Below are 25,868 nucleotides of genomic sequence, written 5' to 3' on the forward strand. Positions count from 1 at the left end.
ACCAGCCATCCCTATATGGGATCCGAACCAGTGGCCTTGGTGTTATCAGCACCGCACTCTCCCGAGTGAGCAATGGGCCGGCCCCTTCTCTTTTCCTTTCTTTCACCTTGCTTGCTCACAGTGCATGCTCTGCCTTTAAATTTGTACAGACTACTTCCATGTGCTCAGTGTGGGACACTGGCCGGAAGCCCCTTAGAAGGCACAGGAAAGGGACACGTACAGGATTTGAGTTTTTCACTTTGAGATTTTTTCGTTATTTGCAAGATGGAACTAATTCTTGAGGTAACACATTATATTATTTGGGTTGCTAATATTCCAGATACCAAATTTCCTGTACCTTTCAAGTTAAAGTTCTGGAGCAATGAGGTATAAAGGTAATCGAAGCAAAGACTGCCTTTAGGTTGGCTCCTCAAACTCTGTATCTTCTAAATGTGATGTGATAACATGCTGGATTTAAAGGACAGTACCCAAAGAAAGAAAGAAAGAAAGAAACCACCATCTCAAAGCTTATATAGCTAAATAAGGATTGTCCCTCAAAGTAGCTCCCCTTGGAAGAAATATATATACTATATATGTTTGTTTCATTGATGTCACTACTTCAAATCATTCTTTTAATGAAATGGGAGAAATTTAATATTGATAAATAATGAGATTCCAGTGAAGTTGTCACTTAAAATGTTTTTGGAACTTCTCTTTAGGAATTGTGTTCAGAACTAGCTTGCTAGTGACACAGAAAACTGATTATATCTTTTTTTTTTTAAAGATTTATATCTTTTGGGGCCGAGCCCATGGTGCACTCGGGAGGGTGCAGCGCTGGGAGCGCGGTGGTGCTCCCTCCGCGGGTTCGGATCCTATATAGGGATGACCGGTGAGCTCATAGCGCTCACTTGGCTGAGCGCAGTGCGGCCTGTCTCAAAAAGGACAAAAAAAAAAAAAAGATTTATATCTTTTGGGGCCGAGCCCCTGGCGCACTCGGGAGAGTGCGGTGCTGGGAGCGCAGTGACGCTCCCGCCGTGGGTTCGGATCCTATATAGGAATGGCCGGTGTGCTCACTGGCTGAGCGCAGTGTGGGTGACACCACACCAAGGGTTGCAATCCCCTTACCGGTCACAAAAAAGACAAAAAAAAAAAGATTTATATCTTTTGATCATTTGCTTTTTTGTAAGCTTGCCATTTATATTTATAAAGCTTACCTCCAAATGAGTCTTGGCTGCTGTCAATAATCAAATCCATCCTCAAAGGAAGGTGAGCTGTTATTGAGAGTACTGAAGTCATAGACTCAAAATATGAAAGCATTTCCTCTCGAGGAATTTCAGAAAACACTGAAGCACAGCAGCATTCTTGTAACCTTTATTCTTACCATTTTATTGTGAGAATGCATCTGGTAACAGGGACTGTCAGCATTTAAAAACATAATTGTGTGCTTTGGTATTGTTTTCAGTATTTACTGCCTAAAATCCTATTTAGATTTTTCACTTCATTTTGGTTTGGGAACCTAATTTGCAGGTTAAAATTATAGAGGATGTTGTATTTTCATAGAGATTTATCCCTCATCTATGTTTGGTAGCATTTCAGGTCTGCTTTTTCAGGGGGTCGGGAGGATGGGGGAGTATTAATATGATCATCTTGCACAAGATCATGCAGTTAAGAGATCACATTGGAGACTGAGACTCTTGTGCTGAGAAGTTCATTACATCTTTCATTGTTATCTGAAAGACTTTAATAGCCATTTTATGAATTCCACTGATCATAAAAACATTTAATAGAAATTTATTGTATTTCTTGCATTTTTGATGGTGTCATTGGCCATTAAGTTAGATATTTAATCTGAACATTTTAAGTAAATAGAGTAAGATATTTTCAAAATGAAAATAAAATTATTAAAATATTAGTGATGGTATATAAAAACCTCTACATTTTGATTTTCGGGTTTTGACTTTCATTCATGTTTATAACCTTAATTATAAGAGCATACTAATTAAATTAATACATCGGTGAGGAGCCAGTAAAGTACTTGTAGTCATAGCATACATTAATTTCATGATTTCTCTATCTTTGTTTTAGCCAAAGTCATACACTTGCTATCAAAAAGTTATGCTGGAAGAATTGCAGTGGAAGAACTGAACAGAATGAAGCAGAAGGTGCTGAGTGGTTACACTTTGCAAGTTGTGGTGAAGATCACACTGTGAAGATATACAGAGTTAACAGATGTGCGCTGTAATGAGCTTAATAACTACACACTTAAAATCATTGGCAACTTAAAATATTTATCATGTAAATAGATCATCTTTCTTTACCTTCATAATTGAATTGCGTCAGATAATTAAGTCAGATAGTAGTTCTTGTTTTGGTCCTAGACCCTTTTAAGTCTGATGAAAACTGTGGATTCTTTTCTTTGTTATATAATATGTACCCACATACCCAGAACTTTGCACATACTTTCAGAGATTCTTGGATCTGCCTTTGTGTCCCAGATTAAGAACCTCTTTTCTTTCTTCAGGACCAGATTTGTCTGATTTTGTGTTATTTTGTGCCTTTTCATTTGCCCTTCTTTGGGATGTTTAATTATTTATTACTCTTTTTAGAGGATGGACATATGTTGGTTCCTCGCCACCGGGGACCAACAACACAGGGCGGGAAGGGACCCCGGACCAGCCGGCGGTAACCTCTTGTGGGGCTGAGCGGGATGATGAGTGTCGCAGGCCCGATCCCCTCTGCGCTTCGGCCCCGGGGACAAAGAAAGAACACCGAGCCAGGAGAGCGGTCAAAGCCGGAACTCTGTTTATTACAGCAAGCAGGGGTTTTTATAAGGTACCAGGGGCGGGGGAGCTCTTATCCAATAGGGAGTTGACACACTGCTACCCGGGAGGAGGGGTGAGGACAGGGCAGGCGGGAAAAAAGTGCAGAGTCACCGTACCCCGGAAGTTAGTTCTTTTAAGTTTTGAGTTCTCCGCTTAGGTTTCGGTTTCCCAGAATCAGCCCGAAGCAAGTTTAAAATGGCTGAGGTACTTTCCCAAAATGGCTGGCGGCCCGGGCGTAGCCCAACCGACATAGAAAATAAAAAGAAAACCCCAGATTACTCAATTTTTATTTTAACATTTTGTGTAAATAAGCACACCACACAAAGTATGCTCTGTTTTGACCCCTTCTTCCCATTATAGACCAATCATTCTAGGAACTCGGCAGGCAGTTATAAGTCTGAACTGCAGCCAGTCTTCGTTTATTCTTTTGAAGGTACATAGATTCTTCTTTTAAGGCTTTACTTAAAGTAGAATATCCTGACATTTAAACTGATAGGTGTAACCACTGAAAAATAGAGTTCTGAGTCATCTGAAATTATATACTAGCTGAAGTCATGGGAATGAAGGATGTATGTCCTTTAGGGAGGATGCAGAGGAAAGAAGAGGGTGCTGGAAACAGAAGGTTGCTGTACCAACTGAGGGCTAGAGGTGGGCTAGGAGAGTTGGGAGCTTGGGCGTCAGGTGGGGAGAGGTTGGTTAAAGGAAGATGTGAGAGGTGCTATGAAGACTGGTGTGATAGTGTAGGTTTGCCCTGACCCTGTTGAAACATGGAGTCATCTGACAAATTGGCCATTAAATGAATACCATATTTAATAAATATGTTGAAAGAAGGAAGGTGAGGATTTTTTTAGTGGGAGTTTATGCCATTATCTAACTTCCAAAGGAGTTAAGTGATTTTTTTGCTTAAATTAAGGTTTCTAGACCAGTGCTATATAGTATTTCCAGTCCAACAGAAATATAGTGTGAGCTACATATGTAATTTTAAATTTTCTAGTAGCCACATGAAACAGGTAAGATTTATTTTAATGACACATTTCCTTTATTATAGTATATCTAAAATATATCAACATGTAATCAATATAAAAAGTATTAATGAGATATTTTATACTTAAAGCACATCTCAATTCAGACTAGCTACATTTTAAGTGCTCCATCACCGCATGTGCCTAGTGGCCATTCTTATTTAGATAGTGCAGTTCTGGACTATTGCATCTGTATAAACTTATGCCCTCAGCTGGGTGGTTGGGTGTATGTCAGCATGTGTGCACCAAGGCAGTGAGCATCTGAGCTTCCCAGCTTCAGAGCCCAGGATGCCCTTCACTGAAGTACCATTTTCCTGCTTATCAGCTGAAGAATCTTTTTTTTTTTTTTTTTTTGGCGGCTGGCTGGTAAGAGGATCCAAATTTGCCTTTGACCTTAGAGTTGAAGAATCTTTACCCACATTGGCACACAGAGATTTGTTCCGACCCCAGGGCACGCAGGATTCCAGAGCAGATTCAGTGCACTAACTTAGTCCTTTAGAGCCATTTCCAGTACATAACTCAACTCCCTGAGGTCCCTGATAGCAGTCCTCTCCTTGACAGGACTGAGTTCTCAAGTTGACAATTTTCCCAAGTTGTTATGAAGCATTTTCCTCAGTAATCACCTGTGTAATCCTGATAGCAGTCCTCTCCTTGACAGGACTGAGTTCTCAAGTTGACAATTTTCTTTTTTTTTTTTTTTAAAAGATGACCGGTAAGGGGATCTTAACCCTTGACTTGGTGTTGTCAGCACCATGCTCAGCCAGTGAGCGAACCGGCCATCCCTATGTGGGATCCGAACCCGTGGCCTTGGTGTTATCAGCACCGCACTCTCCCGAGTGAGCCACGGGGCCGGCCCTCAAGTTGACAATTTTCCCAAGTTGTTATGAAGCATTTTCCTCAGTAATCACCTGTGTAATTCACTTCATTAAGCATTCAGAGGACTTGCTGTACACTTGGGCAGTCTGCATTGTAATTCACATATGTTTACACACTTATGTCTTAATCTGCTAAAGGGGCGCCCTTTGAACCATATTGTAGTAATTCATAACAGCTAAAGCAAAAAGACAGTTTTGGAATTTTGCTGAGGAGTATTTCAGAACCCCCAGCTTCCCAATCCCTCTAATTTCTCATTTCTTGTGCTCAGTTCACAGCATCAAGTTTCAGACTGATGGCAAGCACCAGCCTAAGTAGTTGCTGTTTTCTGATCTGTACAGCTTTCTTAAATGCAGGAGAGGTGATTGGGTTGTTCCGAGGACATGTTTGCCTTAGACAATAAGGAGCCAAATCACTACAATGTCTTCCCAATAACCTCAGGGGAAGCAGAATTGGCTATTGATTCCAAAGGGAGAATGTAGGAATAGGAGAGAGACTATGCAAGCCAAGGACAACGAAGCTGTGGCCAGAAGGGAGACAGAACATTGGATGGCTGTGTCTGGTTGGTAGACAGGACTCTGAGCCCCACAGTCAGGTGGACCCAGAGACCTGGGACCCACGAATGAGACACAAAGACGCCAGGGTGAAAGAGAGGCCATGCTTTGTCAGAGAAGCTCCTTCTGGGATGGGAGAGGTAGCTCAACAAAGGCTGATCTCCAGGGGGCTCCCCTGTAGCCCACTGGCCATTGACTGTCCACATAACTGCCACAAGCACAGCATTGCAAAGCCTTCTACCCAGTGCTGCTTCTGCTCAGCCTCATCTTTCCTCTTCACTCCTCTTTCTCACCTCTGCCCCCACTTTCCCCAGTCTGGCTTTTGCTGACATTTTCCCCTGAACAAGTTCTGTGTATTTCTTAAGGCAGTCTAGCTGAGGGTTGGAACCTGTGCTTGATAAAACAGGTGGAAGTGGGTTTGAATCCTGGCTCACAGATCACTTGGCAAGCTTTCTCCCTCATCACTGTAAACAGTATTAGAGTGTCAATCTGGCTTCAGTTCAACTGTGTGTGAAAGAAAATGCACATTTTTTATTTTTGACTTATTCAAGATGGAAGTTTTTTTCCCTCTCCAAAAAAAGGAGTCAAGTTAGACAGACCAGGATGAGCAGGGGAACTTCTCAACATGGTCAGGAAACCCAGACTTTTCCTATTTTGCTGTCTGTCGTCCTCAAAATGTGGCTGTCACCTCCAGAATCACTGTGTGGCCTCCTGTCATGATCTTTGCATTCCAGCCAGCAGAGAGGAGGAAGACATAAGGAAAGGCCTGCTCCTTTTTTTTTTTTTTTAAGATGACCGGTAAGGGGATCTCAATCATTGGCTTGGTGTTGTCAGCACCATGCTCAGCCAGTGATCCAACCATCCATCCTATATAGGATCCGAACCCGTGGCCTTGGTGTTATCAGCACTGCACTCTCCCAAGTAAGCCACGGGCTGGCCCCCTGTTCCTAACTTTAAGAAAGCTTCTTGGAAGTCCCACACAGTTCTGCTTAATCTCCTTGGCTAGAATTTAGTCTTGTGGCTATACCTAGCTTCAAGAGATACTGGGAAATAAAAGCTTTATTGAAGGTAGCCATGTGCTCAGCCAGGTGCTTTATTCTGGAGGAAAGGGAGAACAAATGGTAGTCTCATTTCATAAAAAGTAACCACTTCGTAGGATTGTCTTGAGGATTAAATGAGCCAATGCATAAAAAAGGCTAGTCTGGTACCTGGGGTGTAAGAAGATAGCAATAACTTATATCTCTCATTATTATTAAATAAAACTCAGCTCACATCACCCAGAGTCTATTAACCCCCTTATTTCATGAATTCTTTCTCTGAATTTCATGGGTCTGATTTTTTTTATGGTATTTGTCAGTTTCTATCTTTTATTTATGTATATGTCTTAAGCTGTTTCATTTAGATGTTTTCTGTTGTAAGAAAGTTAATCTCAGCCTGCCAGTTAGCTCAGTTGATCAGAATGTAGCCTTACAACCCCAAGGTCACAGGTTTAGTTCCCCTTACTGGCCAGCCACCCAAGAAAAAAAAGAAACTTCATCTCAAATAGACACAAGGGGTTACTGGCTCACATAACTGAAAAAAGTCCAGTGATAGGATAGGCTTCACATATAGTTTGATCAAGGCTGTTTCCCTTTCTCTGATTTTCTCTGCTCTGCCCTCTCCATGTCAGGCTAAGGCTGCTCTCCCTCATTGCTACAAGAGAAATGTAAGCAGCCCCTGAGATTACATATTTCTTTGCTTATATCGAAGGGAATAGCCTTTAAACATTAAGTCTCTAACTTTACTTTGACCAGACCATCCCTCAACTAATTACAGTGAGCCAGGGAAAGCCACACACTGAGTGGCTTGGCCCTGCACATTTGTTGTAACGAGAGCCTTGAGATTACCTATTCTGGAGTTGAAGACAGGGTGGGTCCCACTGGGACCACATGGCTGCTCATGGGTGTTTTTCTAAAGCAAAATCAGAGGGGCGATGGATGCTGGATGGGCAACCAATGCAAGCCTACAATTCAAGCCTACTAATGCCTAAATGTCTGGGCATCCAGTGGCTTTCTTGCTGTCCACAGCATCTAGCAGAGCATATTGTCACATATTTGCTGAATTTAGGAATTGGTAAGTTTGACAACGCAGTGGTTGGCAGTGGAAGCATTCTCAAATGTAACCTGTTAGTCAGTAAATAGAATAACTGGTACCAGATCGTTGACTGTCTCTTTGGCATAAAGGAGTAAGGAGCAAGGAGCAGGAGGGAGGTGTCAGCACAGAAAGGACCCAGAAGAGGCTGGCCTGGCCCAGCGGGACCTGCTCCTGAATGAACACAGGGAGCAGCTACAGCTCCAGGAAAACAACATCAGGAAGATCGCTGCTCTGGGCCCTTCCACCCCTCCCACCCTTTCCATGCTGTGGTCTGCCTAGTGCTAGTGGGTTTTTGTTGTTTGAAAATTGATTGTAGATATAATGGAGCCTTGTCCCCAACCATGTCATAATTCTGAGCTGCTCTTTTATCTTCTATTCACAGAAAAGTTCTACTGTCACTCTAGGGAAGGGAACTTCCTGGAGTTTCTGATCTTTCCACTGCACTCAAGTTGTTTACCAGAGCACTCTGCCAAGCTTTGGAGGGAAAACTCTGTAGCTATCTTTTTGCTTCCTGCTGCACAGGCCCTCATGATATCCTCATTGTTAAGGAAGTTTGCATTTCACTCCCACAGGAAATACTCAATTTCATTATTCAAACCAAATTAGCCTTCTCAGAAACACCCACCCCTATCCCAGCAATTTGGCAGGAAGTCTGATCCATCATAATTGCAGCCCAACTACCTCCAAGACTGAGAGGCAAGGTCTTGGGGGATTAGCCAGTGGGAAAACCTCCACCCTTGCTCACCGTTTAAGGCTTGACCATTATAAAGGAGCTGCCATCCCCACCGAGACAACAATGCTTCTCCTTTAGGTCACTGCATGCCACCTAACCAGCATGTTTACTAACCTGCTTACTCCTTGTCCTAACTGGCCTTCCACCCTTAGACACCACTAAGGCGCTCTCCTTGGGCCCTCCCCCTAGCTAACTATACCTTCTTACCCACGGTTGCATGAGGCAGAAACCCTTTAAGTGCCACTGTCCCCAAGGCTCTGCCCTCTGCCCCTAAACACTTCAGGGTTCCTGAGGTGACCTCTCCAGAAGCCCCTCACATGATGGTGTCTCTCCTGCCCTAGACACTGTCCTTCCTGAGCCCTGGGCCTAAATCCCCACTTAGATGTCCTGAACCGAGCTCTGCATTGTCCCTGCATCTCCGTGCATCCACTCAGTCTTCCAATCCGACAGTGCCAAGTCATCCAGGGTCAATCCTCCTCAGTCCCCATTCATCTCTGAAGTCCATCACTTCTGCACCCTCTGGGCCTCAGATTCGGCCCTCTGTGCGCCTCACCAGGACTCCTACCCAGCCTCTGCCGGGCGTTGCTGCCTGCAATCTGCCCACACCCAACCCTTCCACTGTGCCACTAGGGTCTAAGACACTCCCTGACCCATCACTCTCCTGTGGAGACTCCTCAGCACCTTCCGGTCCCTGTTGGACCAAGGCCAGGCTCCTGCTCTGCCCCACACAATCTGACTCCACTCAATTCCCTCACCCCTCATCCCCACATAGCCGTAGCCTGTGCTCCAGCCTCATTGGAGGTCCTGCTTCTGGTTTTCCTGAGCCTTTTCACACCTCAAGGCCTTCACACAGGGCATGCTGCCTTTACCTTCTCCAGAACCCTCTGGGAAGATTTCCCTTCTTTCCCAGCTGGGGGCTGTTCTCTCGCCCACAGCCTTGACCTTTGTGGGAATGCAATCTTCTCCAGCACTCTCACTACACAACCCTCTTCTTCACTGTCCCAGGAGCGCCTCAGGCACAGAGACTGCCTTGCTGACTGTTGTCTTCCCAGTGCCTACCATGTTCCCAGTGGGGAGCAGCTGACCAGTGAACACTGGATGTCCCCCTGTCAAATCCCGAGTCTTCCTTTGCAGTAATTAAAGCCTGTGTTAGGTTCAGTGGGATGGAAAAAGTGAGAGGGACTCGAGCCAGGTGCTATTTCAGCCAAGAAGCTTTATTCCACTAGAGTGGAGGGGAGACCTAGTCCTCTCAGCTCCCTTGAACAAAGGAAAGCAGGGGTTTTTAAAAGACTTTGAGGGAGGGTTCTGGCAGAGTAATGGGCAATTTCAAAATCAGTGGTATGCAAGGTGACACAGCCCTTGGGGTCCCATAACATCTGGTCAGTTAAGGCATAGATGTTATCTCAGTTGTTAATCTCAGTCTCAGTATGGACAATGCTTCTGAAGCATTCCTTCCAGCCCAGCCCAATTTGCCTTAAGCTGGCCATGAGGCCTAATAGCCTGGACAGTTACAAGATGTTTTATCTGGTTTCCCTGCCCCCAGTTCTCATGACAAAACATCCATTCTGGTCAAGGACATTAGACTGTTCTGCCTAAATCACCTAAGCCTAACTTAAAACCTTCTAAAACCTCACCCCAAACCTGCCCTGCTTTCTTTCTCTACCACCACAGAACCTAACTCTGAGAAGCACTAACTCACCTTTTGCCAAGTGAGTAAATGAATGAAATACATGAATGAATGCCTTATATGACAGTACTTCAAAAATTTGTGGTAAGATAGAATTAAGAGATAATATGTTTCCGTGAGCTTTTTGAAGTACCCTCGTATATAGTGGAAATTCTTGCAAACAGAGACCATTCCTAGGGGATCTGGGGGTGGGGTACTATAGAAGCCTGTTAACTTGGAAGAATGAGGATGCAGGGAGACATCATCCTGAGGCAAGGAACCAAGCTCAGTGGGCTGGATTAGGGACAAAGCCCCACCCAGGGGGAGAGAATTTAAGTACAAAATTGAGGTTGTCTTTCCCATCTGTCCAAATGGCCTGTAGGCACAAAATTTTCAGGTTCTCAGAGGGGAGAGAGCTGTAAGCAGGAACTGAAAGAGCTGTTTCCCCACAAAGTTGTAAACTTTGGTTGCAGAAGCTGGCCTCCTGGGACCTCAGTATGGACAAGCTCAGGTTCCTCCGAGGCTCCAGAGCCTGCAGCTGGACCAGGTGAGAGGAGGTGGTTGCAGGCCTGTAGCATAGGACCCAGGAGCTCAGTGAATGACGAACACAGGTAAGACATTCCTTGGGCTGCAGGTTCCGCTTCAGGCAGGGTGAGAATGAGCAATGTGATTTCTGACAGTCTCTCTCTGGTAGGAGAGACCCAGAGAGTCTTGGTGAAATGCACCTAAGGGTGCCCATTAGAGGCTGAGACTCCCAGTGTGTACCCACACCTCCTACTCTCCCTCCCTTCTTCATGGGCTCACTGCTATGGCCCAGTTCAAAGTCTTGGGCTACCTTCCCTGGACACCCTGCTAGGAAGTAGCCCCTTCTTCTTCTGCAATTCTATACCTGCTTCCTGAACCAGCAGCTTACCAGGCCCTCAGCCTTCATCTCTGCTGGACGTACAATGGTTCATTTCCCTACTTGGCTGTAGGCACAATATCTTCACACCCTCCTGAGCACACAGCTCTCCCCGGGTGAGCATAGCCAGATGCTTAAAAATATTTCTTGACTGAACGGTAGCTCAGTGACTTTCAGTGACCTACAGTGGTTCTGCACTGACTTGGCCCATTCTAATTTGTCACTAGGCAAGCTTCTCCTAAAGTAGCACCCCTGTGGATTGGTGATTTGTTACTTGGCCACAGAACTCCTTGAGGAGAGGTACTCCTTACATTCCCAGGGAAATGACCTAGGCCCTCACTCCTCAGAGTGCAGTCCACAGGCAGGCTTCAGCATCACCTGGGCCTGTTAGAAACTCTGAACGTTGGCTCCACCCCAATCTCAAAGAATCAGAATCTGCATTTTAATAAGCTCCCCTGGTGGTTCAAGCAAGTTAAAGCCTGGAAACCTGGCCTAGTGGCGATCCTTACTGGGAAGCAGGGCATTAAAAAGTGTAGTGAGGGGCGACACACTGTATGGTTGTTGGGAGGACCAACTCCACCCCTCTCCCACTTTAGATGGGGAAACTGAGGCCTTGAGAAGCACAGTGGTTTCCACCAGAGAGGTAGCAGAACACACCCAACTGATTGGGCTCTGGAGACTGACTTCCCAGGTGCTAGCTTGTCTTCTAGCTGTGTGCTCTTGAGCAAGTTACTCTACCTCTCTCTGCCTCAGTTTCCCCACATGTAAGCACCACCTCATAGAACTGAGTAATTAGCGAATGATTAGAAGTCGAAGCATACACAGTGTTGTGCCCAGTGCAGTGCCCGGCACATAGTGAGGCCTCCATTACACTAGCTCTTGTTACTAGTACTGCCCAAATTCACATTTACAGAAGAGAGTGCAATGCAGAAGGGCGAAGATGGCGTCCAGTGTCCCAGGTGCCTGCTGGAAGTATGGCCAAAAGGTATGCAAACTCCGGCATTCGTTCTTCAGTACTTTTGATCCTATCGGAAAAAGCAAGTGTACTTGTTGAGTGAAGTCCTGGGAACTCGGCAGAGAGGGAGAGAGCTGGGGTGGTCTGCGAGGAGAGGCCATCGAGGCATGCGGTGCCCGGGCACGGGCTCTACCGCCGCAGTCCTCGGAGGACCCGGCGCCTCCAGCCAGGGAACAACGAGCCCCAACCCCTCACCCAGGGTTCTTCTCAGACTTGACATTCGGGGGCCAGGCGGGAGAGGCAGGGTAGCGTGATGCCCTCCCGCGCTGTCGCTATGGGCCACCGGGACGCATCACGCAGCCCACCGCGTCCGCTGCCCACGTCCTGGGCGTCCGCAGGCTGCGAGCGTGGGGCATGGGCCACCTCGCCCTCCCTCGCCGCGGTATGCTTCCAGAGCCAGTAGGTCCGTCCTGGGCCCCACGTGTAAGTCCCCTCACCTAGGCCCCCAGCACGTGCCGCCCCTCCGCCCCGGGTTCCGCTCTGGCCCCGCCCCCTCCTCAGTTTGGTTCCACACCAGGCACTGTCTGCGTCCCCAGTAACTGGTCTTCCATCCCATCCCTCATAGCGGGCCCAGCACCTGGGATTGCACGTGAGCCACCCCTGCCACCCGCCGCGTTACTGGACCCCAAGTTGAGCACTTGTCCTCCCACCCCCGGACCCGCCCCGCACTTCCTGCACGTGGCCAGTCTCTGCACACTTGAGGCGACGGTGCCCCACAGAGCCGCTGTGCTCCGGGCGTTCTGGTTGCAGGTCCCGGTCGCACCCGAGCTTCCCAGTTCCGACGGTGCGCAGCCGCCTAGAGCTTATTAACCAGCCTCGTGGGCCCCCAGTCCTTTTCCTTTTCTATCCTTAGCTCAGCGCCTTCTCCAAAGCGCCCAGCACACACACCCCTGGAGAGTCCCGAGCCCCACACACGCAAGTCCCGCCGACGAGGGCGAGCGTCCTGGTGTTACTGGAGCTGGAATGCCAGGTTCTTTGGGAGTCAATGTAACAGGAATGAGCACTGAACCCAGTACACAGTTGAGCAAGCGAGGTTTATTGAGAGAGAGCTCGCGCACGAGGGAGTCTGCACAAAAGGGAAGTGTTGCTCTGAGTGTCCAGCAGGAGGGGGTTTTAAAGGCAAAAGAGCTGGGTAGGGGGCTTGGGGAAGAGGGTGAGGTGCCAGGATTGGGGTCTTCATCAGTTGGTCACAAGGCATTCTAATTTCAGCCTCAGCAGATGGGGGCCGACGGTTCTCCTCCTCTGCCGGGCCTTTGTTCTCTTGAGGTGTGTAGAAGAATGCTCTCCCAAGGGGGTTAAGCAACCTGGGGTAGTGACTTGTTTGTGGGAAGGGGACATACCTGCGTCTTTAGAGCGTATTTTTGGCCCTTGCCCTCCCTGCTGTTTCCTGGAACGGGACGTCTGTTGCCCCTGGGGTCTCTGCTGCATTTCCAGCACGTAGACTATGCCGGGTTCTCGGTGCAGACAGCAAAACGGAGTCTCTCCTGTCAGCCCTACCCTTACTCCTGCTGTGCGGGGAGGGTCGCTGGGTTCCGGGACCCCCAGCGGGAAAAGGGCCTTCGTTGTTTCTTCCACGTGCCTTTCCATGGGACATAGATAAAGGAGAACTTGGCATTCCGAGTGTCTGGAACGTCTCCGTGGGCTCCACTGCGAGGTTGTTTTAAGAGACAACAAAAAGGGACATTGGCTCCCCTGTCCCTAGGAGAAGAGGCCCGAAAGAACTGAAACTCGGCGAGTCAGCACGCCTGGTGCAGCCGGCCGCCCCGCGAGGCGCCGCCCTTGGGCCACCGCCCCTGAGCGGCTGGCGGGCGGGAAGGCGCGGCGGGGGCGGAGTCACCGGCGCTACCTCCTTTGGGGCGCATTTAATCGAACGACCAGGAGGGACGTGTCCCACCTGCAGCCCCAAGGCTTCCTGTTGCCCTTGCTCCTCAGACTTTCCAGTGAGACGGGACCACCTTAGTCCTTTTTCACCTTTCCCAGACCTCCGCGAACCGGGCTTAGGAGTCTCCTTGCCCTCGCTTGCCGCGAGATCCCCCACTCTAAAGGTGCATCTGGAGCCGGGGTTGCAAAATGCTGGAATGTCCCGCGGCCGTGACTGCTCGGATGCCTGCCCAGGGACAGGAGTGGCGCATGGGCGGCCAGCGCGCCGGGTGGGGACAGCGACTCTGCGGGAGCGCGGGCTTGGGATAGAGGGGCCGCGGCCGTCGGCAGGGCCCGGCGAGGCTTCGCTCCAGAATTTGCTGGGATAGCCCACGTGCAGCTTTTATTTTCGAAGCCTCATTTTTCTCCGACAGTCAGAACAATGCCTCCGAGCTCTACCTCGCCGGAGGACTATAACAATTGGCAAAGTGGAATTTGAACTTTAAGAACAGGGCGAACCTGTAAATTGGACACGAGGACCGGGATCACGTCCTGCCTTTGAGTTCTTCAAGGCGGAACAAGCTGATTAAATTGGAGATCAAGCTCGATCTGGCCGTGGCAGACCCCAGCCCACTGCTGCAGGGCGCTAAGGGTTGGGGGGTGCCCTGGTTCGGCACTCGAACCCTTGTGCCAGGGTCCTTGAGTGGGGGGCTTTCTCGAACCTCAGAACCGCACGCCGGATGGTCGGGGAGGGGCCGCAGGAGAAATGGGCAGGTCGTGGCGCCGGGCACAATTGGTGACTGCTCCCCTGCTGTGGCAAAACAGCAACCTTGACTTTATTAATCGGGTAACTAATTTTAGCTCTTTGGTTCAGTTCCTCATGTTTTGGATAGTGACTGTTTTTTTCCCCTTTGGGGTCTTTGAGCTGTGGCCTCCTCCTGTGTGTCCCCTGCCTTTTAAGTATGGAGACTCAGGAGGGAGATGGGGGCCCTCTGCCGCCCCCTCATTCTTGAGAGTGGGAGTCACCTGCTGGAGACAGCCCCTCACACTGCTTCCACTTTCTGTTTCTCTGAACTTTTTATTTTGGAAATTTCCTACAGCAATAAACTGAAACAATGAACACCCACAGGTGCAAAGGGAGGGAGGCTCTCCATTCTTTTGAAGCAAATCCCAGAGGCTGTATCACTGAGTTGGTAATTATTTCAGCACCACACCTTCTTAATCCTCTAAATCCCCTCCACCTCTGATCCCACACACCCAACACTGGCCGACCTCTCTCCTTGACACTACCCTGGGAAAGAGAGGTATGTTTTGGGCCTCTCCTGCTTTCACTCTTGTCGCTCACAGAACAGCACCTTCTCCCTCAATGCAAAATTGAGATGTGATAGCCAGGATCCCAGGCTGGACTTAAGAGCTCCTTTAACATCTTACTGTACTTGAGGTAGTGTTGAGTACATCCTTTATTTAGTGCAAGTTCCCAGTATTTCCTCTCCATTATGGTTAAATTAGACTTTTGTGCACTAAACTTTCCAACACTGCTGGGAGTCTTGGAACATACCCACTTTTTTTCTCATAGAAACAAATGAACCCAAGAGAGGGCAGGGAAGAACAAGCAAATCAAACCAAAATAATATAACTTTCTCCTCCTCTTCCTTCCTTTCCCCTCCCCTCCTGAAGTTTTTCTGCTGGTTTGTGAAACTGTCTGCTTAAGTGGTTGCTCTGGATAATTAAATGCATAACCTTTATGTGCTGAAATATTCTGCCTAACTATTAGGATGGGAATTCCTTGTCCTAGTGAAGGGAGCATGTTGAATACACAGATGTGATTCAAGGTTCTCGAAGACTGTGGGGGCTGAGTGATGACCACCCACCCTGCATGGAACTGAGAACGGAAGGGCCATGACCCAGAAGAGACTCTGGAATTCCCTTTCTTGAAGATCTAATGCCAGTTGGCTGTGGGGTCATTTGCCTGCTTGTAATAACAGCTACACCTGTGGAGTGTTTACTGTGTGCCAAGCATGCACTGGGTGCTGTCAAATACCAACTCATTTAAATCTCATCCAATTTGCAGATGAAGGAGCAGGGGTCCAGAATGGCTAGTGGTAGAGCCAGGATTCAATCCAGGTTGGTTGACTTGCATTCTGCACTGTTAACTACCAGGCTGCCTGACCTTCTACTAAGACCGGATCTCTGGCTGATCTAAGAGTTGCCTCTTTTTTGGGCAAAATTAACAGTTGGACCAAAGGCCAAAGCATCCTTCTCCCAGATGGATTCCTGCCCTGCAGAAGATTGTGGACATGGTGGTGTGTTATGCTTCCCAGAAGCTCCTTGGGTCTCACCTGTTCACTGTGGTTTCACATGAGCACTGCAGGACTTCCTGCCCTGCAGAAGATTGTGGACATGGTGGTGTGTTGTGCTTCCCAGAAGCTCCTTGGGTCTCACCTGTTCACTGTGGTTTCACATGAGCACTGCAGGACTTTGATGCCTGGGTGAACAAAAGCCTTTCTTTGGTTTGATACCTTTGTATTTCTGAATCTTCAGTAAAAGAGACCATTATGTTAAGACTTTTTTTGGACTAGGTAATACATTTAAGTGGTACCACATTCAAAAGTCACCGAAGGCAGTTGAAGCATGGCCAGGGAGCCTCCCTCTTATTCCAGCCATTGCGGCCACCCCAGAGTCGACTGCTACCACTCGTGTCTTGTGTACCTTTCCAGTGGTTGTGTATATTTATGTGTGTGTACGCTTTTTTTTACATAAATGAGCCATAATGTTTCTCACCACATGACACAGTTTATGTTTATTTGTTATGGTCTTTTTGTCATTATCATACTAGCTTCTATTTTGTTCATTGTTTTGTCCCAGCACTTAGAACAATGCTCCGCACATAGTAAGCGCTCAATAAATATTTCTTGACTGTAAAAAACACTAAACTAGGAATAAAAGGAAATTTAATCAACTAATAGAGCCATCTACAAAAAACACCACAGCTAACATCATGCTTAATGGTAAAAGACTACAAAGTTATCCCCTGAGATCTGAGATCTGGAATAAGACAAAGGTTTCTGTTTTCACCACTTCTATTCAACAATGTAGTGGAGGTCCTAGCCAGGGCATTAGGGAAAAAGATCAAATAAAAAGCACCCAGGTTAGAAAGGAAGAAATAAAACTATCTGTACCTGTCAGTAACATTTTTTTTTATTGAAGCCTAATTGATTACACATATTTGTGGGGTACAGAGTTGAATATCAATCCCTGTATACAATGTGTGATGGTCAAATCAGGATAATTAGCATGTTCATCATTACAAAATGTAATTATTCCTTGTGTTCATTAACCAATTTCTCACTAACTCACTTCCCCTCCCCTTTTCCCACCTCTAGTAACCAAACATAATTTTGTAGATAGGAAATTCTAAGGAATTCACACACAAAACTGTTAGAACTAATAAACAGATTCAGCCAGACTGAATACAAAATCAATATACAAACATCAATTCAATTTTTATACACTAGCAATGGACACTATGAAAATGAAATTAGGAAAACAATTCCTAAAGCATCAAAAAAATAAAATACATAGGAAAAAATTTATGAGAACTATGACATACACTGAAAACTGTAAAACATCATTGAAAGAAATTAAAGATGGCCTAAATAAGTGGAAAGACATCCTGTATTCATGGACTGTGGAAGTCTTTATATTGTTAAGATGACAATACTCCCCAAATTGATCTACAGATTCAATGTAATTCCTATCAAAATCCAGCTGCCTTTTTGCAGAAATTGACAAGCTGATTCTAAAATTCATATAGAAATGCAAGGGATCCAGAATAGCCAAAGCAATTTTGAAAAAGAATGAAGTAAGAGGACTCACACTTCCCAGTTCTAAAACTTTCTACAAAGTTACAGTAATAAAAACAGTGTGGTATTGGTATAAGGATAGACCAATGAAATAAAATTCTAAGTCCAGAAATAAACCCATCTATGGTCAATTAATTTTCAACAAGGATGTCAAGACTATTCAATGAAGGAAAGGACAGTCTCTTCAACAAATAATATTGGTACAACTGTATATCCACATACAAAAAAGAGTGAATTTGGACCCCTACTTCACACTGTATTCAAACATTAACTCAAAAAGGATCAAAGATCTAAATATATGATCTAAAAGTATAGGATTTTTAGAAGAAAACATAAGCAAAGGGCTGGCCCATGGCTCACTCAGGAGAGTGTGGTGCTGACAACACCAAGTCAAGGGTTATGATCCCTTTACCGGTCATCTTTTGAGAAAAAAGAAAGAAAGAAAGAAAACATAACAAAAATCATCAGGACCTTGGATTAGGCAATGGTTTCTTATAAAACCAAAAATTCAAACAACAATAACAACAAATGAACCTCATCAAAGTAAAAAACTTTTGTTTCAGTGCACATCATCAAGAGAGTGAAAGGACAACCCACCAAATCAGAGAAAGTAAATGCCCACACAAAAACTTGTACCCTAGTATTCATAGCAACATTATTTGTAGAAGACAAAAAGTGGAAACAACCCAAATGTTCATCAGTGAATGAAAGGATAAACAAAATATGGTATATTCATACAATGGAAAACTATTCAGCCATAAAAAGGAATGAAAATCAGATACATGCTACAACATGGATGCACCTGGAAAACACTATGCTAAGTGAAAGAAGCCAGACACAAAAGGCTACGTATTATTATATGATTCCATTTATATGAAATGTCCTAAATAGACAAACCTATAGAGACAGAAGGTAGATTAGTGGTTGCCAGGGACTGGGGCTAGGGGGATTGGGGAGTGATTAGTAATGGTTATGGGATTCCTTTGGGGAGTGAATGAAAATGTTTTAAAACTTGATAATGGGAGTGGCAGCACAATTTTATGAATGTACTAAAAAACACTGAGTTGTACACTTTAAAAGTGAATTTTGTGGGCCGGCCTGGTGGCGCACTGCTACAGTGCGCCGCTTGAGAGTGCGGCGGCACTCCCGCCGAGGGTTCGGATCCCACATACAGACCGGCCGCTCACTGGCTGAGCGAGGTGCAGGCGCAACACCGAGGGTTGCGATCCCGTTGCCGGTCCCGGTCCGGTACGGGCGCGACACTGAGGGTTGCGATCCGTTGCCGGTCACGAAAAAAGACAAAAAGGAAAAAAAAAAGTGAATTTTGTGGTTTGTGAATTATATTTCAAAAAAGCTGTTCAATAAAACAAAAAATTCTTTGTACACAACACAAAAAATATTTAAGTGAATGAAAGAATGGATCTATTCACGTTGTGTGTACTTGAAAGTGTATCTCAGTTTGTTCCACGTCAGTACTTATAGGACAAGATGGGTATACAGTAATTCTTTAAATACATGTTGATGGACATATAAGTTTTTTCTAATTTTTTGTTATTGTAGACAATGCTGCACTGAATATCCTTATATACAGATTATTTCACAAAAGTGTGTGTATTTATAAGATAAATTCCTAGACAGGGAATTGCTAGATCAAAGGTATTTGCATTTTAAAGTGTGACTGGTATTGCCCAATTACTGTCCATAAAGAAGTTATACAAGTCACCCTCTTATCAGCCATGTATGAGGGGGCCTGTTTCTCCACACTCCCACCCACACAGTGAGGTAGTCAACCTCTTGATCTCTGCCAATCTGATCAGTAATCCATGGTATCTCATTCTCACCGAAAATCTAAATTTGCATTTCTCTCTTTATGAGAGAGGCTGGAAGGATCATTTCCATCTCTGTGTTCTCTGGAGCTCTCACAGCTCGTCTGGGGTTGAGGACTGTAGAGCACATCATGGGAGAACAGGATTAGGGCTCACCCATCGAGGAAGCTGCACGGAGGAACCTCCAGAACAAGGTGTGAGTCATAATGTGAAATAGCTTTGCCTTCATTTTATCACAAATGTCTGCTGGGTGCCTCCTCTGCCAGGGATGCTGTTCCAGGTTTGTATGAGAGCTGGTTAATCAGGAAGGCTTTCTCAGGACTTTAAAGGTCATTAAACATTAGAAGTGCAGTTTTTTTCCATTTCTCATGCCTACACTTGAGCTAAGAGCACATATCAAGTGACTCCGAAAAATCAGTGGCTTGGTATTATGTCTAAATACATTGAGTGGGCATTAGTAGGGCTCACACAAACCTGATTTAGTCAAAATGACTGGAATACTGATGAAAAATAACCTGCAGCTTTATTTTGTGTTTTCTTTCAGGAATTATCTACCTAGACCATGCAGGAGCCACCTTGTTCCCCGAGAGCCAGCTCACAAGCTTCACTAATGATCTCATGGAGAATGTTTATGGTAAAGAACAACACGCAAACTGATTTTAGCTAGCTACATGCAGCTGATATGCTTATGCTTAGTAAATGTTGGATTTATAGACTGAGACTGTGCTGAGCACACAAAGCTGAATAAGCCCCATGTCAAATGGGGGTCAGGCGAGCGCCCAGGGTCATTCTGTATCATACGTGTGTGGCTAGGATATAAAGAACTGGCTCAGGGGCACATAGGCTACTTCCAGAAGAAGGGGTTACTGCCAGGAAGGGTGGAGAAGTTCAAAGGTGCTATGTTTGGTGGTGGTGACCCTGGATAGTACAGACTGTGAGGTGACAGGAGAAACATTCATTTATTCATTCACTCCATAAATATCAATTCAGCCACTGTGGTGTGAGAGGCATGGTACTGTAATGGGAACAGAATAAACACTGTCCGTTTCTTCATCCAGGAAGACAAGGCCTTGATCAAGTGATCTCCAAATAAATGTAATTACCAACTCTGTGAAGGACTGTGAACAAAAGGATTCTGGGGCTGTGGGAGTCTGTATCTATAGAGTGACAATGGGATTGGCAGTGTGCATGTCAGGGAAAGCTGCTTTTTTTTTTTTTTTTTCTTTTTGTCTTTTTCCGTGTCCGGCAACGGATCACAACCCTCAGTGTCGTGCCTGTACCGGACCGGGACCGGCAACGGTATCGCAACCCTCGGTGTTGCTCCCACACCTCGCTCAGCCAGTGAGCGGGAACCGGTCTGTATGTGGGATCTGAACCCTCAGCGGGAGCGCCACCGCACTCCCAAGCGGCGCACTGCAGCAGTGCGCCACTGGGCTGGCCCAGGGAAAGCTGCTTTTGAGGTGAAATGGGTGCTGGAGATTGAGCCAGAATGCAGACAGTGGTAATAGCCTGAGCCAAGACCCTGTAGTGATTTCAGGAACCAGCCCAGGAACACAGAGGAAGGGAGGAGAGTGATGCAGTGGTATGGGCAAGCCGACGCAGGGCATTGTAGATGTTCTAAGAATTTGATCTTTATTCTAGAACAATGGACCATCATTGAGGGCATTAATCGGCAGCACAACATGATCAGGAGATACTTTGGAAAGGGAGTTTGAAATAATAGCAGTAGCAGCTGTAATATTTGTAATGGTAATAGCAATAAGGAATATTCATTGAACAGGGAATTGCTCTATCAAAGGTATTTGCATTTTAAAGTGTGACTCATTTTGTGTCTTGTACTCTTCCAAATACGTTACATGTATTATCTCTCTTCATCCTCACAAAAACCCAAGAGCTATAGGTTCTGTTATAACTCCTGTTTTACAGGTGAGGAAATGGGGCCCCAGAGACGGTAGGTAACTAACCCAGGCCACAGAGTCAGGAGGTGCTGTGCTGGGGACTGAGTATTTAGGTGTTTTTTGCTACAGACCCCAAGCCCTTCGCCCCCACCAGAGTACCTCAGTTTGACAGTCTTGTTATGCCACACTAAGGGACTGAATCTTGGCTCTGGGCAGCCAGCAGATATTTAAACCTGGGGAATGGTCTTCAGAGAAGGTGCCAGGGAGAGACTTGACCTTTATTTAAATCCGCGATTTGCAAGGAGACATGCAATTCTCCTTGTTTGACATTTGCAAGAGTCATAACTGTGGGAAGGTGTTAGCTTGAGAGATGATGCCATTGAGATTTTGGTGGTCCTGATGGCGCAGGGCTGAACACCAAGGCAAAGAAAGGCAATGAGGATATGTTCCCAGTCCCACAGGTTACTAGCCCAGGTAGAAAAGGAACAGCTGGTAGCTGCAGTGGCCAGAAATCCAATGTGACCCTTCATCGTGGTTTGGAAAAAAAAAAATCTAAAGCAAGTGCACTGGTAGCTCTTGAGAAGTGCTAGTGCCTGGCCCCTGCAGAAGGTCTGTCTGAGGGCCGAGTTTCAAGAGAGGTCATGATACTCTGGAACACAGGGTGGGTTCACCAGGAAGGCAGAAAAACGAAGTCAGCAATGGGAAGGGTGACATTGGGAGGACCATTAGTTTTGAGAATGGGCGGCTGAGGGACACATGATGGCTTCCTTCTCCTATTTGGAGGAGGAAGCTGATGTGTTTCTGCAGGAACGGTGCCAGTAGCAGTGGTGGGATCTGCAAAGCAACAGAAGTGGCGTCATGGCTCTGTCTCCCTGTCCCACAGTTGGAGGAAACGGCAGCCTCCTGAGGTCATGTTCGCTGGAGTCAGTTAACAGAGTCACTGGCCACCCATCGGGAACTTGAGGAAAGGCTCTTACACTGGCCTGGCTGCCTTTGAGCTCCAGAAGTCTCTTCCTAGATCTCCATCACATTTTACCAGTGAGGGGAGGGGGTTTCCTAATTTCTTTTAGCAGCTTTATTGAGTTATAGTTAATATACTATACAATTCACCTATTTCAGGTATACAGTGATTTTTTACTCATTTTACCGAGTAGTGCAACCATCACTATAAACCAATTAGGACATTTTATTCTCCCAGTAAGATCCCTCATGCCCATTTTCTGTTAACCCCTGTTACCACTCCCAGCCCCGGGCAACCACTAATCTAGTACTTTCTGTATCTCTAAAATACAATTGCCTTTGCTAGACATTTCATATAAATGGAATCATACAGATGTGGCCTCTTGTGTCTGGAGTCTTTCACTTAAGTGTATTTTTGAAGTTCATTCGTGACATAGCCAGTGGTTTGTTCCTTTTTATACCCAAGTAATTTTTCATTGTATGGATATGCCAAATTTTGTCTATCTGTTCACTAGATGATGGACATTTATATTGTTTCCAGAGTTTGGTTTTATGAATAAAGCTGCTATAAACATTCATATGCCAGTCTTTGTGTGGGCAGAAGTTTTCATTTCTCGTTTGTAGATACCTAGAGTGGAATTACTGGGTCACAAGGTAGTTTTATGTTTAGAGTTTTTGTTTGTTTCTTGGCAGCTGGCTGGTACAGAGATTGAACCCTGGACCTTGGTGTTGTCAGCACCACACTCTAACCAACTGAGCTAACTGGCCAGCATCTTATGTTTGTATGTTTGAGAAACTGAGGGAGAGGGTTTTGAAAGAACACAAAAGGAGAGGTCATAAGCAGTGACTGGACATCTATGTCTTTGTAACCTTCCAGGTAATCCTCACAGCCAGAACATCAGCAGCAAGCTCACCCACGACACGGTGGAGCAGGTGCGCTACAGGTGAGCAACAGGGAAACCTGCCTGAGTGGGCCACCTAGGTGGACAGACTTCCTCCTAGCACCTGTGTGCATCGCACAAAGATTTTGAGTTGATTTCAGGAAGATCATATTCAGCTAAAAAGCCAATGTGTGCGTGATAATAAACATCAGGCTCCACAGACAGGGAGGTGAGGGTGAGCAGGTGCAGAGCACAGCAGACCTGAAGCACAGGTAGGTGGCTCTGAGGTGCGCACACCACCTCTGTGTGGCTCCGGGCCGATGCCAGAGTCATGAGTGACCTAGGTTCCTAGGTTTCTTTTCAGAAAGAAGAAAAGCGTGGCCGGCCCTGTGGTGCACTCGGGAGAGTGCGGTGCTGGGAGCGCTCCCGCCGCGGGTTCGGATCCTATATAGGAATGACTGGTGCGCTCACTGGCTGAGCGCAGTGCGGGTGACACCACACCAAGGGTTGCGATCCCCTTACTGGTCACGAAAAAGACAAAAAAAAAAGAAAGAAGAAAAGCGTGTTTCTCTGGTTTTCCTTTTTTGTCTTTTTTTCGTGACCGGCAACGGATCGCAACCCTCAGTGTCGCGCCCATACCGGACCGGGACCGGCAACGGGATCGCACCCCTCGGCGTTGCGCCCGCACCTCGCTCAGCCAGTGAGCGGCCGGTCTGTCTGTGGGATCCCGCCCGCACCTCGCTCAGCCAGTGAGCGGCCGGTCTGTCTGTGGGATCCCGCCCGCACCTCGCTCAGCCAGTGAGCGGCCGGTCTGTCTGTGGGATCCCGCCCGCACCTCGCTCAGCCAGTGAGCGGCTGGGCTGTATGTGGGATCCGAACCCTCGGCGGGAGCGCCACCGCGCTTCCCAAGCGGCACACTGTAGCAGAGCGGCACACTGTAGCAGTGCGCCACCGGGCCGGCCCCTCTGGTTTTCCTTTTCATAAGATGTTTTATTAGGCATTTTGTTTTAGTCATATCTTCCCACGATGTGTATTTGCACATCGAACAGCTCTTTATTCTTTTCCACAACTAATAATTAGTTTCTGGTAAATAATTTCCAGGTGGTACTTAAAGTTATTTGAATCAACACAAATTCTAATTATTTCAGATTTGAAAGTGATGCTGTTTTGCTAATAGGATTGCTCAAAGTAAAAGCAATGTAAATGTTTTTAATTTTGATGACCTAAAACTTGTTATGATAGAGCTGTGTAGAAAACGCCAAGGAGAGGTATTTTCAACTAAATGAAGGTCGTTGTGGATTTTTGTCATATACAATTGGAGATGGGACTTGGGAGGCAAGGTCGTTTTGCCAGTTTGAACTTATGTGTCACCTCTTCTCAGACTTCCTCTGCCCCTGCCCTAACTTCACAATTATGGCAAAGCCTGTCTGGATTTGTTTCTGGCTATTAAGAGAGAGGTGTTATATTTGGTAGAAATAAAACAGCCTCCAAACACGTAGCACCGGAGCTGAGCCCAAGGAGCCGCGGTGACGCTGTGCTTTTTCCAGGATTCTGGAGCACTTCCACACCACGCCAGAGGACTACGCTGTGATCTTCACCTCTGGGAGCACAGCTGCTCTCAAACTGGTGGCCGAGGCCTTTCCGTGGGTGTCCCGCAGCCCGGAGAGCAGCGGGAGTCACTTCTGTTACCTCACGGACAGCCACACCTCCGTGGTGGGCATGAGGAAGGTGACCACGGCCATGAACGTCACATCCACGCCCGTCAGGCCCGAAGACATGTGGTCGGCGGAGGAACGGGGTGCTGCAGCCGGCGACCCCGACTGCCAGCTTCCGCATCTCTTCTGTTACCCAGCTCAGAGTAACTTTTCCGGAACCAGGTACCCGCTGTCCTGGGTAGGAGAGGTCAAGTCCGGGCGGATGCGCCCCGTGAGCGCTCCGGGGAAGTGGTTCGTGCTGCTGGACGCAGCCTCCTACGTGAGCACCTCGCCTTTGGACCTTTCGGCTCACCAAGCCGACTTTGTCCCCATCTCCTTCTATAAGATCTTCGGGTTCCCCACAGGCCTGGGCGCTCTGCTGGTCAATAATCGTGTGGCTCCTCTTCTGAGGAAAACCTACTTTGGAGGAGGCACGGCTGCTGCATACCTTGCAGGAGAGGACTTCTATATCCCCAGATCATCGGTGGCTGAAAGGTAACCTTGCCATGGGGATCGGTGGGCAGCTGGAGTTCAGCACGGACAGGGTCTGGAGTGCGCTGCCTGCAGAATTGTGCAAGGGGCGGGGTGGGGCACCGGGGGTTTGCGAGTATATGCCTGGTCCTCAGGCTGCAGGGGCAGACGGGGTGGGTCATGCTTGGGAATCTCCCAGATGGCAATGGCTGGGACCCTGAGGCTGAACATGTGTGACGGTGAAAATGACAGCTAACTTGGTTCTGCAGGGTCCAACAGCGGGATGCCGTGGGGTTGGGGCAGGGAATTCGACACCCAGCTGGAGCCTGAGAAGAGCCACACAGATTCAAGGGTCCTGCAGACAATGCCATGGTCTTGGTAGTATAGTCAGTGTTAACCGTGTAGGCCCCAGAGCTGGACCACTGCAGAGTGAATCCTGCCTCTACCGCATACCAGCGATGGGAGCATGTGACTCCATCTCTCTGTACCTCCTGTTTTTTCTGTAAAGTGGGAGGATGATACTGTTCTTTTAGAGCTAATATAAGTGAAACACCAAGACCCGCTGGGCATCAATATGTGTTAGACTATTTGATGTCTCTCTTATTTAGGACTTCTCCATAGTTGGGGGATTCTAAAACAGGAGTGCTAATGTAAAACATTTTCAATCCAAGTGAGATCATTTACTATGTAATATCACCAAGTGAGAAAGAATAACAG

The 25,868-nt window shown here is 46.8% G+C and overlaps 2 protein-coding genes across 3 annotated transcripts in view; both read left to right on the top strand.

Moving 5' to 3' along the window:
• ELP2 (elongator acetyltransferase complex subunit 2) overlaps positions 1–2,505 on the top strand; it is a 41,657-nt gene extending 39,152 nt beyond the window's left edge. For both annotated transcript variants that reach the window (XM_008578669.1, XM_008578670.1), the window contains one exon: positions 2,065–2,505. In XM_008578669.1, coding sequence (XP_008576891.1) covers positions 2,065–2,221 — 157 coding nt within the window. In that variant the 3' untranslated portion in view covers positions 2,222–2,505. The remainder of the gene's footprint in view (positions 1–2,064) is intronic.
• Positions 2,506–13,768: 11,263 nt separating this feature from the next.
• Positions 13,769–25,868, top strand: part of MOCOS (molybdenum cofactor sulfurase) — a 49,926-nt gene continuing 37,826 nt past the window's right edge. The window contains exons 1-4 of the mRNA XM_008578673.1: positions 13,769–13,848; positions 19,769–19,881; positions 22,983–23,049; positions 24,534–25,175. Of these exons, the coding sequence (XP_008576895.1) occupies positions 13,769–13,848; positions 19,769–19,881; positions 22,983–23,049; positions 24,534–25,175 (902 nt within the window). The remainder of the gene's footprint in view (positions 13,849–19,768; positions 19,882–22,982; positions 23,050–24,533; positions 25,176–25,868) is intronic.

The sequence above is a fragment of the Galeopterus variegatus genome, unplaced genomic scaffold (genome assembly GCF_000696425.1).
Source record: "Galeopterus variegatus unplaced genomic scaffold, G_variegatus-3.0.2 Scaffold1738, whole genome shotgun sequence".
In the NCBI taxonomy this organism is placed as follows: Eukaryota; Metazoa; Chordata; class Mammalia; order Dermoptera; family Cynocephalidae; genus Galeopterus; species Galeopterus variegatus.